Here is a 19,726-nt window from a genome sequence, read left to right on the forward strand (position 1 = left end):
ACTTATTGAAAACTCAAGACAGCCATAACATTATGATTTTTTACAAGTGTATGTACACTTTTGACCACAACTGTACATTGACAATATTTAAAATGAGCAATACTTCACGTCTGCCAGGCCTTTCTGTTGGAGTCATATACCTTCATTCAGAATATTACAGAAGCTACTTTGAGTTGGTGGTCATCAAAACAGGTATGAAACTTTAAAGGCACAAAATCACAAAAATGACCAGGAAACAGTTTGGATAATACACTACGTCCCCTCCCCCACCTGTTGCTAAAAGTCAGGCACTTCTACCTCACTCAGGAGAAAGACAAACATGTCTGTTTTTGAGTATTTCTTGTCACAAAACGTATGAACTGTCAAAGTGTGGAAACTTGAAGAGTGACTCTTATTAAGGAAGCTTTAATGTTTCAGAACTTTACAGACTAGCGATAAACAGCATTCGCACTAAGCAGGCAACACACAGCTACAGCCAACAGAGCTGTTGAGCTTCAAAACTTCTACCAGCCGTAATTATTTTACATTCTAAAAATAAATATATTTCCTGCTTTTAGATGTTTTTCATGATGGCTCTGTTTCATCCCATGCTCCCCCTCTGTCAGTATGGGAGCTCTGTAGGTAACAGCTGGGTGTGATGTAATTTTAGCTCAGAGCAGCACACAGTCTCTGTCTCTCCCTCATGTTTCTTCCAGTCTCGTTGCCCTCGTAGTTTTTCTTTTTTTTACTATTGTTTTTTTGTTTGTTTGTTTTTTTCTCTTTTTTTTATACACACAGGAGATGAGTTGCTGCCCGGCAAGCCTCCCCCCATGTCTGTCCTTCCTAATCCCACGTGCTCTGTTGTCAAGAAGGATCAGTCGGCATGGTGTCCGTTGCCAACATCGCGTCGTAGATGCCGTGCTTGATTGTGATGTCACTAGTGCACACTAGAGGATTATTTCCTGTCTGCGCGGAGATAAACAAATGCACGCACGTCCCAAAGAAGCGCACATACTCACACGCAGATCCCAGAGCGCTGTTTTCTCTGCACCTTCCCCTCACGCTGAGGCTTTTTGAGGATAGGGGATTAAGCCAAAGTTACATGCAAAGGGATTTTTAGCACACAGCGCAGGATGATGCGTGTAGTTATTAGGATTAACTAATGGCATTCTCAGAGACTTGGATATGCTGAGCAACAGAAACTGCCTGCCGCACGTGAAGAGGAAAAAGGCACCAAAAAAGGCAATGGCAGAGAAGCGCTCTGATCAAAGAAAATTGCATTTCTATGCATGTTTTTCTCGAGCTTTACATAATTGCAAATTAAATATTTTGGGTAATTTTACAGGGAAATGATTAAATGAGAACATGCTCGGCGGATTAATTAATAATGAGTACCAGCTGTAGTCTTTTGATGCATGTAAACATAACATAGCTGCTGCTGAGCATCTGTCAAGCCTCTACTTCCAGCAATTCATCAGCTGTGTCGGCTAATAACATCTTATTAGATTTAAAGGACCATTTACTTTTTTTCTTTCTTTCGTAACTGCAACGTTTGCGCGTGTGTGCATGTGTGTGTGTGTGTGTGTGTGTGTGTGTGTGTGTGTGTGTGTGTGTGTGTGTGTGTAGGGGGTCAGGGAGTCAAGAGTCATGGGTGACAGCCTACTTCATGATCACATCACTCGTTCCAAACAGCAACCTCAGACCCCTTTATGTGTGTGAAAGCAGATTTTCAGACGTCTTTTCTTCATTGAAGGTCGCTGATGAATTTTCAGCTTCTGCTTTCTGCCTTTTTGCTTGCTTGCTAAAAAGATTGAATGAGCTTTTGGTGTGAGTTTGCAGTCAGGAGAAGAGGCTGTACATGATCAGTACATACAGCAAATGAAGAACGATTTCCACTGTTTCATTAGCGATTCACTGTTAGCATCTCATTACACCGTAAGCATGTTTTAATATAGCTTGAATCATTTTCCATGTAACAATTACAGCAAAACAGGTTTGTGAAAGAAGGAGATGTGTTACCTGTGCTGCTACAAAAAAGCTGACACCAACAGAGTCAGCATAGAGTCAGTGCAACAGCATAGTTTAGAGCTTGATGTCATTTTTTTTATTATTTTGTATTTTTCAGCAGCTTTCTTTGAGGATTTTTTTCACTGAGCAATTCAACTCAATTCATTTCAGTTTATGCAGCGTCGATCCACAACAAAATCAAGACACGACAAACATGTCAAAATTATATACATTCAATTGATTGAAAGTCGAATTCAGAAGAAACCATTTCAATTCAGTCTAACGATATCAGATTACAGAGCCATAAAATCCAACATGTCAGTCCCAGAAACCAATCCTGAACTCTGTTTGAACGGCTATTTGCTGCAACTATTTGGTGATTAAGAAATGAGGAATACGTTGTACGAAAGGAAACAAAAAGTACCCAGAGTTAATCCCAGCAACATCTCCAGGAAAGGGGTGTTAAACTTCCTAACATACAAGATTTAATGACTTAAATCTTTATGTTGAACCCTGACTTATGAGTTGGAGGTTCGGAGAAAAGGCTTACATTTTTTTACTTTACCACCATCATCAGTATCATTATCGCTTTATTGTTGTCTCCTTAGGGAAACGTTCCTTGCGGCAAGGTGGGAAAAAAACTATAAAAATCACACAACATTGGCAACTCAGTAAAATGCCTATGAAATACTCATCGATAAAACAAACTAAATGACAAAATTATGCCTGATTGCATTTAAAATGTATCTAATATCATAACATGTGCAGTTTGATAACCATCTTAGAGATGCTGCCACTGATTTATTTTTTTATTTTTAGAAAATGTTACTTTGCAACATGGAAATGCCTTATTTATACTGTAAATATACTTCACAAAACACTGCTGCCCTGCGCAGATGCTTTGTCTGCACTGATGAAAATTTAGTGCTCCAGACTGGCGGCGATCTGACCATCTATTTTTTATTAGTTTAGCTAATATTTATTTAACATGTTTATTGGGTGTTTACCCTTTTGGCCTAAAGCAGTCAGGAAATCCTGGATATATTGAGTTAGTGCAAGACTTGCTGATTGTGAAAATCACTCCAAAAACTAACTGTGTTGAAACTTTCTCTCCTTTTAATTTTATTTAATAAAAACCAATTAGTCATAAAACATAGAGAGTAGTTTTGTAGCATTTTTTCGTCACTTCAAGTGTACTAAAACATTTGCTCCATCATGCTGGAATAACGCGCACGACGTAGCAAACAAAATGCATCCTTTGTTAGCATCCACACATTCAGCAAAAGCGACATCAAAAAAGAAAAAACGATGCTCCCTGCAGATCCTGAAGCTTTTCAGAATGCTTCAACTATTGCTTTCAGAGGCTCAGTGGAATCGCTCTGAGGGATCAATAGATGGATGGATGAATGGAAGATTAAACGTATAGGCTACAATAAGGGGGAGAGATTTAATAGAGTAAGAGGATGGAGAATAATTGCTTGAAACATCACAGCATAAAAGAAATTGGGATGCTGAGGCAGAAGTGCTGGAGGGCAGAAAGGAGAGGATTGTGGAGGGATTTAGCGGGAACTGGGGATGAGGCAGAAACAAAGGACTGGAACTGGACATGGAGATGATTGGATTGTCCGTTTTTTATTATTTTTTTAATGTTTTTTTTATTTTATTTTTTTTTTATTCCTGCTAGTCACAAAAGGTAAACAAACCAGCACTGATCTGCGCGGTATCACAAGGTCATCGCTGTGCATGAGGCGCCCGTGTTTATACGCGAAACCAAAGCAAATCATGCAGGAACAGATAAGCTGGTTTTTATACCAACTTCCAGACTTTATTTTTTTTTGTGAATATACAGAAATAACTACGCACCGGAAAAATAAATCATCATCACTTACATACTGTGACTATACACAAGCATCTGGATTCACCCAAGGAGGTCGTTTTAAGACCCGGTTATGTCTGGAAGGTCCTCCGTCAGAGGAAACAATGTAGCATCTCGTACACAGGAAATGAGAGATTTTTTCTTTTTTCTTTTTTTTTTCTTAACAGGCTTTATTATGTTCCTCACCCGCGCTTTCAAAATGAACCAAAGAGGTTAGAAAAACAAGTAGTCGCCATCTGGAGAAAAGGGAGAAAGGAATAATTTATGTTTCCAGGTAGCAGGATTGGACGGCAGAAGTTGGGTTGCCGGGGCACCAGACAAGAGTCAGGATTGGCTGCGGCGAGGAGGTCGGAACAGCATCGACTTTCATCAGCTGATTGATTGATGGTCGCAGGAGGAAGCTCGTCTCCCCGGACGTCGATTGGCAGAACGGTTTATCATTGATGTCCAATCCCCTTACTAGACATTCAAAGCAGCTGTCATTTTAGGATGTTTTTTTTTTTATTTTATTTTTTTTTTAGCCTCCCCTCAATGAAAGGGGATCAATTTTCGGTTTCTCAGCAGGGTATATATTCCGCGGAGCCGGCTCTGTGGAGTTGAGAAATAAAAAGAAATCAAGGAGAGGGACAAAGAGGAGTGCAGAGGAAATGAGAGATACTAGAGTACGGGAGAGTACAAGAGAGGAAAGATAAAGAGTTGTTGAGAAATAGAGGAGCATATGGTGTCCTTGCAGGTTTATTTTTAGTTTGCTTCTCCTACTGAGCGATGAGGAGGCAGCAGTGCACTCTGTCTTTTCCTTCCTGTTTCTGTTTTTCTGTTATTCCTCACTCCGCCTTGCTTCACATCTTCTCCCCGAGCTGAGAGCCTTTGGATGGAATTACATTTGATGCCCCTCAGTCATTTTTAAAAACTGTCACAATTAAAACTTAATGCAAATGGTGCCTGACCAGATTTGATCACCAAACAGCGACAAAATGTATTTCTGTAAACTTGATTGATTGATTGATTGATTGATTGATTGTATTCCAATAAGTTAGAATGTCATCGAAAAGTTATGTTTCATGAATTTGTTTATTGTTGAATTTGTTCATTTGTTTGTTTTTATTGATTTTATGGGTTATAGCCAATTAAAAACTTCGTTTTGTTTCTCAGAAAAACAGAAAATGACTTTTTTAATTAAAAGAAATGTCAGCAACTGAAAAATATGTTTGATTGATTGATTGATTGATTGATTGATTCACTCAATCAATCAATCCCAAACCTTTAAATGAGCTTTACTTCACTACTGTTTCAAAACTGCCTTTTCTTTTCCAAGCTGCCTTTTTCAATCCCATTGTTTTTTCCTTCCACTTAACTTTTAATCAGGTAGTATTCTGACTTTCTGAAAAACAAAATGTCACATTTTCATTACCCATAATTTACAATCATCAGAAATAACGGCAACCTATGTATGAACTCTATATGCCTTGCACTAGTTGAATTGAAACTGAAAAATGTTTTTGTTTTTTTACAACATATTGCAACATTTAGGAGCCAGTAACTTTGCATTGTTGTCCAGATGTTTTTCCAAGTGATGGAAAGAATGCGTCTGTATGTTGTTTGGACGAAGCTTTAGGAAGTTGTCCGTGTCTGGGCAGTGAGGTCCCTCTGTCTGTGTATCGTCACGCATTCAGATTTGTTATCGGTTTCTTTTTTTAGCCAATGCGTCTGCAAATAAGTCCAGCTGGTGTTTGGGTTTTTCATTCCATTCCAGCAAGTAATGTTTTTTTTTTTTTTTTTTCAGGTGTAATTTGGGCCAAATAGTTTAATTCTTTCTGTGTTTTGTGACTGTCTATGGTTTTATGATGTCAGGCCCCGTATTTCTGCGCAGACATTGAGGAGGAAATAGCCTGATAATGTGAAATAGTCAACATTTTTAACTGACTAGATCCTTTTAAATATTGAGGAAATGTTTGCTGAGCCTCAGAAATACGTGCAAAACTGCATTAATAGAGCGTCATCTTTTAGTAAATGGAAGCTTTCTTCAGTCTTGAGTCTTATTTTATTTTTATTTTTTTGCATTGGTAATTTAATTACATTGATATTTTAATATGGGACCAGACAAAAAGCTGATAATTTACGCTTTTTCTTTTAATAATTTGCTAATGAGTTTTTGAGTCTTCTTAGAAATTTGATTCTTGTTTTAATGTAATTCTCAGTGAAGCAAGAAAACTGTAAGGTTTTCATTAGATGAAGTTGCAAACCTTTACAAGCTTTAAATTTGCCCAAGGAGAAAAACAAACTTGATTTTTACAGTGTTTTGTTGTTTTATTATATATGAAAATATCACCACTAAAAATGTGAAAATCAAGTGTGCAGACCTTTCCCTATTTAATAATAAACTCTTAGCCACATCATCCATTGTGTCTTTTTTAGCTTAAAACAGTTTTTCAGGGTCAGTTCAGTCTATTCATGAATAAAAATCAGCTTGTCATCTGTATAAAAGAGTATTTTTTTCATATTACTTGATTTATTCTAGGCTTTTTTAATATAAAATCACCAAAATGGGTAAATATAGTCAAGGAATGAATTCCCACAAATTCATCTTTTAGTTCAGCAGTCCCTCCTTCAATCACCTCTTTTGCAGAGGCAATAAATCCTCCATCTTTCCAGGTTATGGTGCTCAGAAAGATTCCTCACTCGGCACAGATAAAGTAAAGTTTTTAATCTTCCTTATTACCGTCTCCCTCTATCTTTGTCTCAATCTCCTCCGCTTTGTCTCCGGTTCTCTGCCTCTCAGGGGATATGAACTCAGAGAATCAAATACTTTTCGTACTATGAGGGTGGATCCACATCTTTCAGTAAAAACACATGTATGTAGGAGTGTCACAACATCCAGCATGGCAGCTGAAACAACTGATGGCTTAGTTACTGCAAGCAGAAGAGCTTGTGGGAGGACAAAGGAGGCAAAATGGCTCGGAAAGCAGAGCGCACGCGTTTCAAGGGTACTGGAAGAACAGACTGCAGAGAGGGGAGTTTATCTCTAAGGACGCTTTGAGACAGTCGACTTTGTATGATGTAGCGTTATGATTTGATACAATAGGAAATAGATTTCAAATGACAGTCAGGTGTGTATGGGGGATATTTTCAACCAGTGATTGGTTCTGATCAACGAGATGAAAATATCAAAACTAACATTAGTTAAAGTGTAATTTGATGGACATTTTTCAGCTTTAGCACAATTAGATAAAGGCTAGGGACTGTGTAAAATTCTCAGAGTGAAAATAACAAAAAAAATATGTGCTGATCTTTTTTTTTTCCACCCACTGAAACCAGTGCAGAGGATCACGATAACGCCTCATCCAAAGAGTCTTCACTTGGAGAAATGTTCCCTGATTTCAAAACTTTGGTTGAAGTGTTGCTTGTGATTCCAGTCTGCAGTGTGGCAGCAGATAATGGGTTAAAATAGATTACGACGAGATTTTTTCCGCCTCATCAGTCAAAATGATAGACAACAAAAAAGTCTGGTGCAACACCTGTATTTGTGGAAAACATGTTTCTGTTAAACTAGGGTTTTAAAGCACAATATAGCAATTATATAAATTGAGGAAATATTTATATCTTTGGTGCAACTTAACAATGGAAGCCTAAAGACGTTATTTCTGGTGGGATTTCAAGTGAATAAATGTGTTTAGAAATAGGGTTCTGTAACAGCCCCTCATCCACTCCCATCGTCCTTTTAGTCGGATTTGCCGGAAACTGACGTTTTTAACACCTTGTTTATCGTGGTTTATCTTGTATATCTCCAGGAGTTACATAACCGCGTTTTCCGACTGCCGGTTTCGGAGAGACAAAATGGATTTAGATCATTGCTTTCACACTTTACCCCGCTGAAAACGAGACGAAGTGAGCAGAAACAAAAGCGAAGATATCACCATGCGCTCCCGCCCACCAGGCCGCCACTAGAAATAGATGGCCGCCCACTGGGAAGAGCATCAACTTTCCACGTGGGTGGCGGTCCTCTCTTCTGCCCCCGCACATGAATATACGCGCGCACACACACACGCACACACACACACACACACACGCACACACACACACACACACACGGTGTCAGAGGTGCACGTTTCAGGGACTCGATCAGGCCTCCTGCCAGTCACTCAGATGCTGTCAGATCCTCCTGAGCGTTACGCTTGGTGAACAAAAAGCGTAAACAACCCCGCCGAGGGTAGGTGTTTTTATGTGAATATGCAGTTTTCCTACTCTTGAAGGAGTATCACTTTTGATTCAACTTATGCTACGCGTTTTAAGGACTTAAGCAGCTGAAGCTAGACATTTAGGAGACTTTTTGGAAGGTACCCTTAATGTGTCTTTGGAAACATGAATTCCTGTCCACCTAACTGGACAGGGAGGTTAAACAGCAGTGGAGTTTATTTTTGTAGTCGAAACGTTTGAAAAAGCTGCAGAAATATACAACATAAGTTGTTCCGGGAGAGCTAAAAGCATCAGATGTGTCAACATCATTGAAGAAACTGAAAGTGACAGCCGAGGTGGAAGCCTTTCAAGAGACTCGTGCTATTTTAAGTGTTCATGAATGGAGAGAAGAGAGTCCGATAAATTTTGCAGTGGCTGGATGTATCTATGTTTATTTTAAGCAGCAGCTGCAGAGCGCATGAATTTTTGAATAAAACCAACCTAATTCCAACTTGTTTATAAAGAAACGTTATATCTGCTGTTAAAATGTAAACAAATGTTTCCTGGAACATCCCTCGTTCCAGGAAACATGATGTTGACCTGAGTATTAAATAAATCTCAGCTTATGGGACACATGGACAATGCAGAGACGTAAAAATAAACCCTCCACTCAATAATTAATAGAAAAAATCTGATTTATAGCAATAATCCTCTATCTGTTATTGATGGCCAGCTTTCACATGTTCTCACTTACTTTACACCAATCAGTCGGTCCGGATTTTCTTAATTTTGTGCGATACTTAAATGTGAAACTGATCTTATCCTCTGATCATGGGCCTTTTTTGCTCTGCCATGAAAGCTCACTGACTGATAAACAGGGTTGTATTGTTTCACAGGTATTGGTTAATGTTTGTGAGCAAAATACGTTTCTGTCAGTCAAACTTCTCTCACAGGAAAGCAGAAGAGGACAGTGGTTGACTTTTAGACCTTTTTTAATGTAGATAGCATTGAGAGATAAGATCTGCTTCACATGTAAGTGTCGGCCGATCACCAATTTCCCAAAATTAAGGAAATCGGCACAGATAAATCAGCTGGCCAATAAATCGGTTCACTCTTACCGGACAATGTCAGTTATCAACTCAAAGATTGACCGATCTATGTTTGAATTTCTACATTAAGTCTTACACAGAGCAGTGATGCAGAAGAACATTTATCCCATCATCTTGTGTTGCTGTAACTGGATACCATCCACTGCTGATGGGCATAAATGCACACCAAACGGCCGTCGGCTCGCCACAGCAAATGAATTGATAAAGACTAATGGTCCGATGTGGACCTACACTCATGCCTGTCTTGGGCGCTCCCTTTAGAAAAATCTGAGAAACTGACAGCCATGTGTTCCCTTGCAGCATCGTGTCGCTCTCTTCTTTTAATTTGTTTACCGCGATTGCACAGAAACGGGGAAATTTTCAATCGCCTGGCAGCTTTCCGTTCACCGGGTCCCATTCTGCAGCAGTCTTTGGTAATAAATAATTACTCCGGTGCGCATATGGGGCTCTCATCAGCTGCTGTTTTGTTCTCTGACAAGCTCGTGAGAATTAAGTGTAATAGATTCGGCAGCACAAGTGTTGCTCGATCAGCGTCAACAGCCCAGAGCGAGACGACGGGCGCAGAAAAGAAACTGGAACCACAGATTGCTTTCTGCCCCATGTCCTCAGCATGCATTCATATGTAAAGAGTACAACATTTTCTTATAAATAAAAACAAGCCTATTTTCGAAAACTAATTCCGATTCCATTATACTTGTATACAGAGGGGAAAACAAGTTTTTAGATATTTTTAGGAGGAAGATGACATCTGAAAGCCTCCCGTGTGAACAGTGGTGGTGTTCCAAGTTAATCTGGGAAAATGCACCAAATGGCTCTCTGCGTGTTTCTTTTCTGTCCTGAGAGGGGCTGCTGGAGGCGGGGAGGGTGTGAAAATAAAAGGAGCAGAATGCGAGCGTTGTACTTTGGCTGAATCCTTCACAATGGCCACTCTGTCAAATCAGGCACACAGCTCTGGTTGGACAGCGAGCAGAGTGCGTGTCTCGGGCCCCTCTAAGCCAAACGCCGGACCACTGGGCTGAGATCCTCTGGCTGCTGTTCAGTGCAGCGCAGCACTCCTGGACAGCCCAGGGCTCCTTCACAGACTTCCCTGTGTGGTTTGCTGTTTTGGGCTGCCACCTTTGGAATCTGATTTTCCCCCTCGCTTGGCAAACGGGATCTCCAGCTTGCTTCAGGGTCAAGGTTGCTCTGATTTCTCGTGACGTCTCGGCCTGAACAAACACCTAGTGTCAGTGTTGCAGGTTTTCTCCGGGTTCTTCCTTTTCCTTTTCCTGCCACATTGTTGAACTTTCTGTTGGCAAATGATACAGTCACACGTGATTGTAGGAGCTCTGTGAACAAAATTAATTCTCTGTTTTGATACATAGTGAAGGTAAAATCAGACACATAACTGTAGCATTGGTATGCTTAAACTATAACACTGAAAAAAAAAATTATTAGTCTTATAAACTATATCATAATCTGTCAGTTATGTTGTTTACTTCTCTGTTGACTTTACAATTGCACTTCAAGGAGGAAATTAATTTGAACTTTCACTATTGTTATATATTAAAAATTACACATGGAAAATCAGCACTTTTAACTATAGATTTTAGTGGAAATATCTAATGTCACACATATCATTAACCCCAAGCCAAACCGTCGCTCAGTCGCTAAAGATGCTAAAGGACCATATGGACTCCAGAGCTGGACAAAATGGCTGAAAAATGTAGCAAGGTACAAGTTTTTCATGTCAGTCAATATAGATAATTATTGATTAGTTTTGATTTTAAGTATCTGAAATACTGCCAAATTGGTGATGTGAACTTTCTTGTTTTATCCACAGTTTCCTCTTGTGCTCATTTCCTCCTGTTACTCCACGCCTCTGTATTTTATTTAGACGTTTTGAGGCACAGTGGCAAAACCTGAAATTGCTGCTGCATTAGTTGCTCAAGGTTGCTGCTAGCTTCAACTAAGGTTGTTGCTAGCTTACCAAAGAGCGAGTTAGCTGATGATCCCACCTGTCTTAGCTAGCGGTGAGAGCAGCTATGCCCTATCTTGTTGCCCAGACCTAATTGAGTGTTATAGGCATTGTGATGACAGATTTATCATAGACTCTTTACTTAACAATAATATTGCCTCTGCATATAACAGCCCAACTGCTTTGTGTCTGTGTGGGTTTTTGTATTGTAACAATTTTCTCCTTTATCTGTTGATTGACACCAGAGAAACACCGTCTCATTTTTTTTGTATTACACTTTCAGAGGGAAGAAAAAAAAAATCATTTAACCACTGGAAGCCTTTTCTGAGTCGTTTCCTGAAAGCACAGTGTCAGCTGCAGAGGGACTTGTGGGAGCCGAACAATGGGGAAAACATCTGAGCTCCTCTGGGACAAAGGGAGTGCTTATGTTTGCTAACTCTCAGGCGACGTGAAGCAGGCAAGCATCTGAAGCTGTGTTTCTCCACAAAAAGCGTGGTGGATTTTGACATTTTTCGTCTCTGCTGGACGCCGTCTTTACAACAGACTGAAGACGAGGAGCTGTAGCTACTTTGTTTTAGGGTCTTTAAGATGATGCTAATGCCACGGGAGGGAGTGACGCCGGAAACTAGCTCCTCAGATTTGCTTAAATGAGGCAAAAGACAAAAGTGTGACATTGAGCATTTAAAAGCGAAGGATAGCAAGTTCAGAGGAAGCAAGAGGCGGAGGTACCCTGCTGGGCTGCCTCTGCTTTTTTTCTTTTGTTAGATGTCATATATCAGGTGAACCAAGGGGGCCGCATAGTTAAGCAGCCAAGTGTCAGGCAGTGTTATGGGCTCCTGAAGGCACCTGCTGACAGCCCGCACTGTTACAGCCGCTGAACAGCATCGACAAGAGCCCCCGCTTGTGATTTGTGAGATTCCTTTGTTGTTATTTGTGCGGTTATGTCTCATATCCAGTCTTGTCATGTCAGCCGCGCCCCTCCAACCAGCTGACGGTTCGCAGCGGCGTGCTGGTAAATAATGGAGAACAGCCAGCCAGAGGGTTGAGGTTTCTAATCAGAAGTCCTGTTTGCTTTGCCGCGAACCCGGTGGGGAAAGGCAAAGCGAAGGTACATGTGATCATAAATCTCCAGCCTCTCTCCTCTTCTACTCCATCTTCGCCCTCTTTTTCTTTTCCCCTTTTTTTTTTTTTTTTTTTTTCCTTTCTACTCAGCCACACTATCTCATTAACAGCAACCTTGACCTATCCCTCGCTGAGTCTCTGCAAGACTGCGTCTGCCTCGGGCTGCCACTGTGATCATTGCCGACTTTATGTAACAAAAAAATAAACTGCATAATAATAATTTACCCAGAGGTGATTTTTAATTTTTTTATTTTCCTTTCCCACCATTTTTCCCCTTCAAAAATAGCTTTCATGCTTTAAATAGAAGCTAATTTTATGCTAAGCCAGCAGATACGGGGATGATGAATCACCGTGTGATAAGCGCTCCTGCTTCTGAACGACAACTAGAAGAAAAACGTTGCTCTGAGTGGGTTGCCACACAAAGCCCCCCGAGTAGCTTTTTGCGATGTATTTCATGTCATGCATTGTTTATGTAGCGTCTGTTTTCTGCGTTACGTGTGTGTTTGGGTTCCCTGACAGCGGGGTGATGTTATAAATGCATCGGTCAAAGGTTAGCGTTGTATAATTCATCATCTCCATCTTCCGCGATCGCGGCAACACGGGAACCTCGCGCAAGATAAATCAAGCCGAGCCTTATCATTTTCCTCTTCTCGGCTTGTTCAGGTTTTTACCCACTTCTCCTCACACGGCCATCACTCCCAACGTACACTTTGACTTAGTGTACGCCACGCGCTTTTTTTGTATCTCTCAGTTCATCTGCTCCAGAATCTTTTTCTCCCACTTATCTGCTTCTGCATCCCAAACTTTTCCTCCTGTTTTATCCCTTTTGTTTACAGTCCCCTCGCTCTTTGTGTCTTTCATCTTCCTTCGTCCGCCTCGTCTTCCACCTGCCCTTCTGTGCTCTTCATGTCCATGTAGTAAACCCACCAGTCGATAATTAGTTGTTGTACTTATGGCCCCCGGGGGGCCGACGTGACATCCTGTCTACGCTTTGAGCTACGTAAGCGAGTGAAACAAAGCGACAAAGCCGACCTCAAAGCCGACCCGCGAGACATGAAGGCTGATGGGAGGCTGAGACGGAGAACGACAGAGGCAGGCCATCAATCCGTTTGGACCACTGATGTGACCTGAGCCAGTGCAGAATCAGACTTTAAAAAACTAAATGAATACAAATTGTGACTAAAAGCACGTTTTATTCATGGCTTTTTCAGCCTTGCTCATTCATAATCGTACTGTGTGTAGGCAATTTAAATTAAAACTGTATGAGATGATCATATTTACGATGGAGTATTTGGGCCGTACAAAGAGAAAAAAGGAAATAGAATAAAATTACAAGAATAAAGTCTTACATTTCGAGAAGCGTAAGACTTTATTATGAGAATAAATTCGTACGAGAATAGTCATATGAGAATTAAGTTGTAGTACTACCAGAATAAAGTCCAATTTTAAGGATAAAGTCATAATATTACAAGAGTAACGACTAAAGTCAAATTAGAGGGATAAAGTCAGTGTTTTGACTTCATTCTTGTAATTTTCTGACCTTTCTCTGAATTTTATAGATTTTTTTTATTTTCCTTGCACGGCCTTAATACTCTGTCATACTTATTGCTTGTATTTAAAGCATCAAAGCATCAATTATTCTTCTACTATTATTCTACAGTAAATGTGCCTTAATTAATGTGTTTTGTGCCATTCTGCTTCTTTTAAAGTAATTTTTGGGTCCTGGACGGCTGATGCTAACTTGTCAGTTAGCGAGGTTAGCATGCCTGTGGTGTGTTGTTAACATTACAGACATGATGGCTCACGGTTTGGTGCAACCATTTCTTTTCAAACATGGGTGGTGAATCCTTAAAGGTATTTTCAGCTGGCTGAAATATTTCAGCAACGAGTGTGGGAGGGGGTGTTTTATAACTGGAGAAAAGAATTACGTACATTTGTAATATTTTAAAAACTGTGGCTGTATTTTTATTTATTTATTATTTTGGTGCCTGAATCTGGGCCGGGCTCACGTCTTGTTTTAAATTGAAAAATATTTAATCTATCTGAGTTTGAAAAACAACAAAGCATGTTTTCGCTGTGAAAGGATCCAGGACATCTTTTTTTTTTTTTTTTTGTCACTTTACAAAATCTCCCCCTAAATGTTTTACTTCCTTCTCAACAGGATTTCATTACATCTGCCAGTGTTTTGAGGCTAATGTATCTGTTTTGCTTCACAGTCACTGGTGATTAAGTGAGCCAGTCGTCTGCCTCAGTGTACTCGCTACGAATGACAGTTTCTCTGTGAGACGCTCGTCTGCTTTCCTGCTCCCCCAGATTAAAAGTCTCTTCCGCTCTTTGTTTGATATAAGCCACATCTCCAGATGCTTGTTCGATATTACAAGCATGTGTAAATGTTCTGTCGTCATCTGAGGACTCTTTTTTTCGACTGTCAAAGACTTCCCATCAAGCCTGTAAAAACTCGCTGACACTTATGGAGTCCCGTATCACTCAGAGCCTCCCAATTAGAGCCATTTGCGTGAGCCGGCCCGGTTCGTAAATTCTGTACCTGCTTGGAAGTGATGTGAACCGGTGGATCCATCCGCTGATGTGTTATTCATGTGACAGATTTGCAGCCGATAAGTGCCCCACTTTACTAGGAATTGTCTTAAATAAGTGATGCTCCTTTCCATTCCTGTCGAATGTGATAAGAAAGATGGAGGAGAGTGAGACGCAGGCGAGGTGGGAGTCAGGAGAGCCCTGACAGGGCAACATGTTTGAACGTTCAATCAAATTTCCACACTCAACCGTCACGGTTCTGAATTTTACAATAAGATGGAAACAAGTGACGGTGAGAAAAGGCCACCAGATTATACGGCACATCTGAATGCTGGTTTTAAAGTTCTATAAGGTCTATAAGCTGCAGGAGTCTATGTTGTAGCATAGGATATTTACACAGAACATTTTTAACTTTAGTGAAATGTGTAGCAAAAATGTCTTCTTTTTTTTCCAAACAGTGCCTGTAACAAGGGCGCTTCATGAGAAAAAATGCAGTAGCCAAGCAGAAAAAGTCATTTCTTTATCTTCCTCCTTCGCTCTAAAACCATTAAGTTCATCTTCTTCGATGTCGGAATTGAACAGCTTCACACACACTTCCTCAGTCTTTCTTTCGTTGTCGTTTTCAGAGTAAACATTCGTTTATTAGCCACTTCAATGTTTGACTCACCGTGCTCCAAGCGTGTTAAAAAAACAGCGACTTATAGTGTGGAAATTACGGTACTCTTATACCCCTAAAAGAAAATCTAGCTGAAAGGTTGTATTTACCAGCCGAATTATTAAATATGCTATGCTATAATTCTGTGGGTAACTGGTTGAGAATAAGTCTTGTCAAATATAAATAAATAACACTTTAGTAAAAAAAAAAAAAAAAAAAAACATTGTCTTGTGTCGATCTATTACTTTAATGGACACTGCCTCAAAAGATTGTCCTCTTATCTGTGTTTAAGGGTAATGGCTAAGTAAAGGGCTTCCTTTTGTCAGTAAAGGCGAGTTAATGTATATATTCTTATACGGCTAATAAAGGCTTAGGACATCAGTGCAATGGAAGTACACCATCTGTCCTTGGTCACTTTAGAGCCATACAGGGACAGCCTTACTTTCTAAATGTGAAACACCCAAAACTATTCTTGTTATAGCATCTTTTTTTTTTCACTAGTCAGTACAGCACTTGGAAAAGTTGGCTGTATTTCCAGCAGCTACTCCAGCACTGCCAACCAGAACAGGTGCAACCTGACAAGCTGCAAGGTGACCAAAAAAGAACCCCTAAGCTTGGCCAAGATTTTTTATTCATCTCTGTTTGCTTGTGAGGGACATAAGATGCTACATAACGGTTCACCGCCAGCGGCGGCCAAAAGCAGCGCTGAACACGGTAGCTGCTCCATCCGCTCCGCTCACTCACACTCCCTCCTCTTCTCTCTGTTCCCAGGTAACGATTTGTTCCTGGTGGCCGTCCACGAGCTCGGCCACGCACTGGGCCTGGAGCACTCCAACGATCCCACGGCCATCATGGCGCCTTTCTACCAGTACATGGACACGGACAACTTCAAGCTCCCCATGGACGACCTGATGGGAATCCAGAAGATTTACGGTAAGGGCTGAAACTGCGTCTATATTTTTGATGTGATTTATGTTGGTGTGTGATGACGGATTGAATTGAAAAGCTTGGCAGACATAAGAGAGCCAACAGCATATACTGATGTCATGATTTCTCTCCAAGCGCCTTAGCTTGAGAGATGTGTCTTAAATCTTGTTGATTCAGCCTGATTCATTCATATCTGCAAACCGGTAATCCCTGAAGACTTGTGTGATAAGTAAAAGTTCTGCTTGACATGACTTGGTTTGCTTGGATGAAATGCCTGAGTGAACCCATCTCTTATCAACACTTGTTTATTCCACTATCTGGATGCTGGTATTCAGATGGTTCAGGGCTCCACATTCGCTGAGGCCCAAGCTAACAGAGACGCTGTTGTTAGAATATTAGATTTGTCCACTGTAATTCAATTCAGCTCTAAATTTACATCGGTTACAGTCTATTTTAGAGATGAGATGAATTCAATTCGAAAACGGTGGCAGCCTCTCTCTCTTTCACTCTGACTAGGAGTGTGACGATACTTGCGGCTCATGAAGCAAGTATCGTCACAATGCTGGCTTCCAAGAATGAGATGAGGCTGCAAATTGGTGGGAAAACTAAGAGTCCCCTTTTTGTTTGGTTCCATAAATGTGTTTTAGAGAATACTTAATCAGTTTTCTGCAATTCAGTTCAGGTCTTAAGAGTCCATATATTAGGGTTTTTAAACATGTCTACTCCAGAAGCGGTCCTGATGCCAAAAAAAAAAAAAAAAAAAGGCATTGAGAATGCTCAGTTCTGTTTTCACAGGGAGAATAAAGGTTTTGTAAATCCCACGTTGCCTTTTAAAGATCCTTTAGTTATTGTAGCATTATGCAGTTCAGTTTTAGTTGCTCATTTTCTCTACCTGCTTTAGCATTGGGTGACTGGGGAAATGATTGGGTTCGTCAGTTCGGGGTGGCCAATCAACCTAACATGTGGACGGTGAGAGAAAGCCAGAAAACCTTCGGAGAACCCACATCTGGACTGGTGCAACATGCCAACTATCATCCAGAAAGTCCCTGTGGCTGGGAATCACACTCAGTCATTTTTAGGAGACTGCAATCATTTAGCTTGGTTCTTATGGTGTATTCACATCAACCCTTTTTAGTCCACTTTAATCGAGCTCTAGTCCATTAGCGTAGGAAGTCTCTTGAATGGGTTTTTCAATTATTTTGGATCATTTGGCACAGTGCAGTGTGGAAGTGAACCACACCAGCTGAAACTGTAGCAAATGTTGCAGTTTTGGTCCTCAATCGAACCAAGTCTGCCGGACTATCAGGTGTGAAAACACCCTTAATGCTTAAGACAGGTTGCTAGGTTTCAACCATTAGATCTGAAAATCTCTTCACATGCAAGTTACATCAAACACGAAGATCTGTCTTCACTGCAGCCCCTACTGTACACGTTCTTGACTGACACCCGTTTTGAATTGACAGAGTGATTGCAGAGACTTTTGTCTCGTCATAAAGCTCTCAGAGCTGCAGGACAGAAGTGTGAAATTCAATTAAACGGTGAAGGATTTATGTAAGCACCAACAAAGTTCCTCTTTTTCTGGCTTGTAATCTCTGACTAGATGTTTCCCTTTAATCTAATTAGATTTTTTTATTATTATTACTATTAATTATTCCGAATGCTGAAGCCGTCTGACTTCTGTCTGACTTGTGGAGTTGACGGAAAGTGACGGTGTTGTCACTTACAGCTGTCGTCGTTGTAAACTGGTCCCCACTCCACCGAGACGACTCAGTGGACACACACACACACACGCACGCACACACTCACAGAAAACAACCTGCCATCTGCCTACATGGTCAAGGCACGTCCCTGTGGGAACGACGGACCCGGGCAAGCGATCAAATCTCCCCTCATCCCTCTCATGTTTTACTTGTCTCTCCTCCTCCCTCCTCCTCCTCCGTTCTTCCAAGAGTTGAAGGGCAGGATGAGTGATGGCAGCTCCTCTCAGCCTTGTTTCTGCCCTGCTGCAGATGGCCCGCTTTTCCTCCTCATGGCAACATCCATGTAACTCACGGAAACAAAACAGGAGCAAGGCGCGGAGGTGCAACGATGGATTACAAATGGAAGACTTGTCTAGGTGAAGGCAGTCCAGATGAAGACGGAGCGACGGAGTGAGGCAGTGAGCGGTCTTTACGAGGGGTTTAGGACTTTTATTTGTAGTCTGTGGGAGTGTGGAGTGTCGAGAGGGAAACTAGAAACTCTGGGAATACAACTTTTGACACCGGTTAGATTTGCCTACCGGTGAGGAGAGAAGTTAATATTCCAGAGCTTACGCCTACTCTCTCGGGACAAAATGCCTCTCGGTTGTTTTTGTTCTCCAGATCATTTATATTCCTCTTACAATCTCCGATGAAGATAAGACCTCGTAGAATGAATGTCGAACTTGAATCACTATCGTAGATCATATTAAGATCTAAAGCAAAATTATTTCCTACTTTTAATTCATGGACAATTGATGTTTTTTCTCAATTGGCTTTGAAGAAAATGACTTCCTGCCCCTTTAGAGACAGTTCTTGCTCATATCCTGTGTGCAGAGGCACGCTTGAGTTCACCGAGGATATACCAAGATGTTGCCAGATTAGGAACGGGATCAATGTTCATGTCAATTCCTCGTAGAGAGACGTGTGAATCACAAGTTCTGAGTTTGGGATTGTCGTATTTCATGTGCATTTCCTTTTATTCATCTTCTAAGATGAGATTTTGTGATATTAAAATGGCTTCTTAAATATTTGTGATTTAAGCTTTATATTCTACATTTTTGTCTGAAACTCATCTGTTGATTTAGGGCAAAAACAGTAAATTAGGTATGACTAATACATTGTATATTGTGAATAAAAGGCAAGTTTTCATTTGACTATATTCACTTCTAACTAGTTTTGCAAACCTTAAACATTTTTTGAGATTGTTACTTTGCTGATTTTGCTGTTTTTCTGCCATAAGTTTCATGATGGCAGTAAATTGTAAAGACGTTACGTTCATGGTTCGATATATGAATCAATGCGATATTCTGTAATGTTTTAGAGTCCAGTTTTACCAGAGAATGTACCTGTAAAATGTACATTATATTTGACCCCTTATCCAACGGGGCCATTTGAGCCACTTTTCTCTAGTCAATCTTCTTAACTTTGTTAATGCTAATTGCACAAGGTTTCCCAAAGGTTAATGGTTTTGATCAAGATTAAAAATGCCACCTTCCCAGTTTAAACGTCACTAGTGCAGTGCACACTTTAGAACCTTTGGCATAAAATGTCCAGATACCTGTGATGAATCTGAGCTTCTGGGTTTAAATTTATAAAGTGTCCAACCACTGAACCCTCCTGTTATGTTCCGGGTCAATTTGACCCGTT

At 40.6% G+C, this 19,726-nt stretch overlaps 1 protein-coding gene across 2 annotated transcripts in view; it reads left to right on the forward strand.

The window, feature by feature from the left end:
- Positions 1-19,726, forward strand: part of mmp16a (matrix metallopeptidase 16a (membrane-inserted)) — an 87,243-nt gene that overhangs the window by 36,828 nt on the left and 30,689 nt on the right. For both annotated transcript variants that reach the window (XM_015050671.1, XM_015050673.1), the window contains one exon: positions 16,185-16,346. In XM_015050671.1, coding sequence (XP_014906157.1) covers positions 16,185-16,346 — 162 coding nt within the window. The remainder of the gene's footprint in view (positions 1-16,184; positions 16,347-19,726) is intronic.

The sequence above is a fragment of the Poecilia latipinna genome, unplaced genomic scaffold, assembly GCF_001443285.1.
Source record: "Poecilia latipinna isolate Pla-1442-1.1 unplaced genomic scaffold, P_latipinna-1.0 Scaffold1004, whole genome shotgun sequence".
NCBI classification, from domain to species: domain Eukaryota; kingdom Metazoa; phylum Chordata; class Actinopteri; order Cyprinodontiformes; family Poeciliidae; genus Poecilia; species Poecilia latipinna.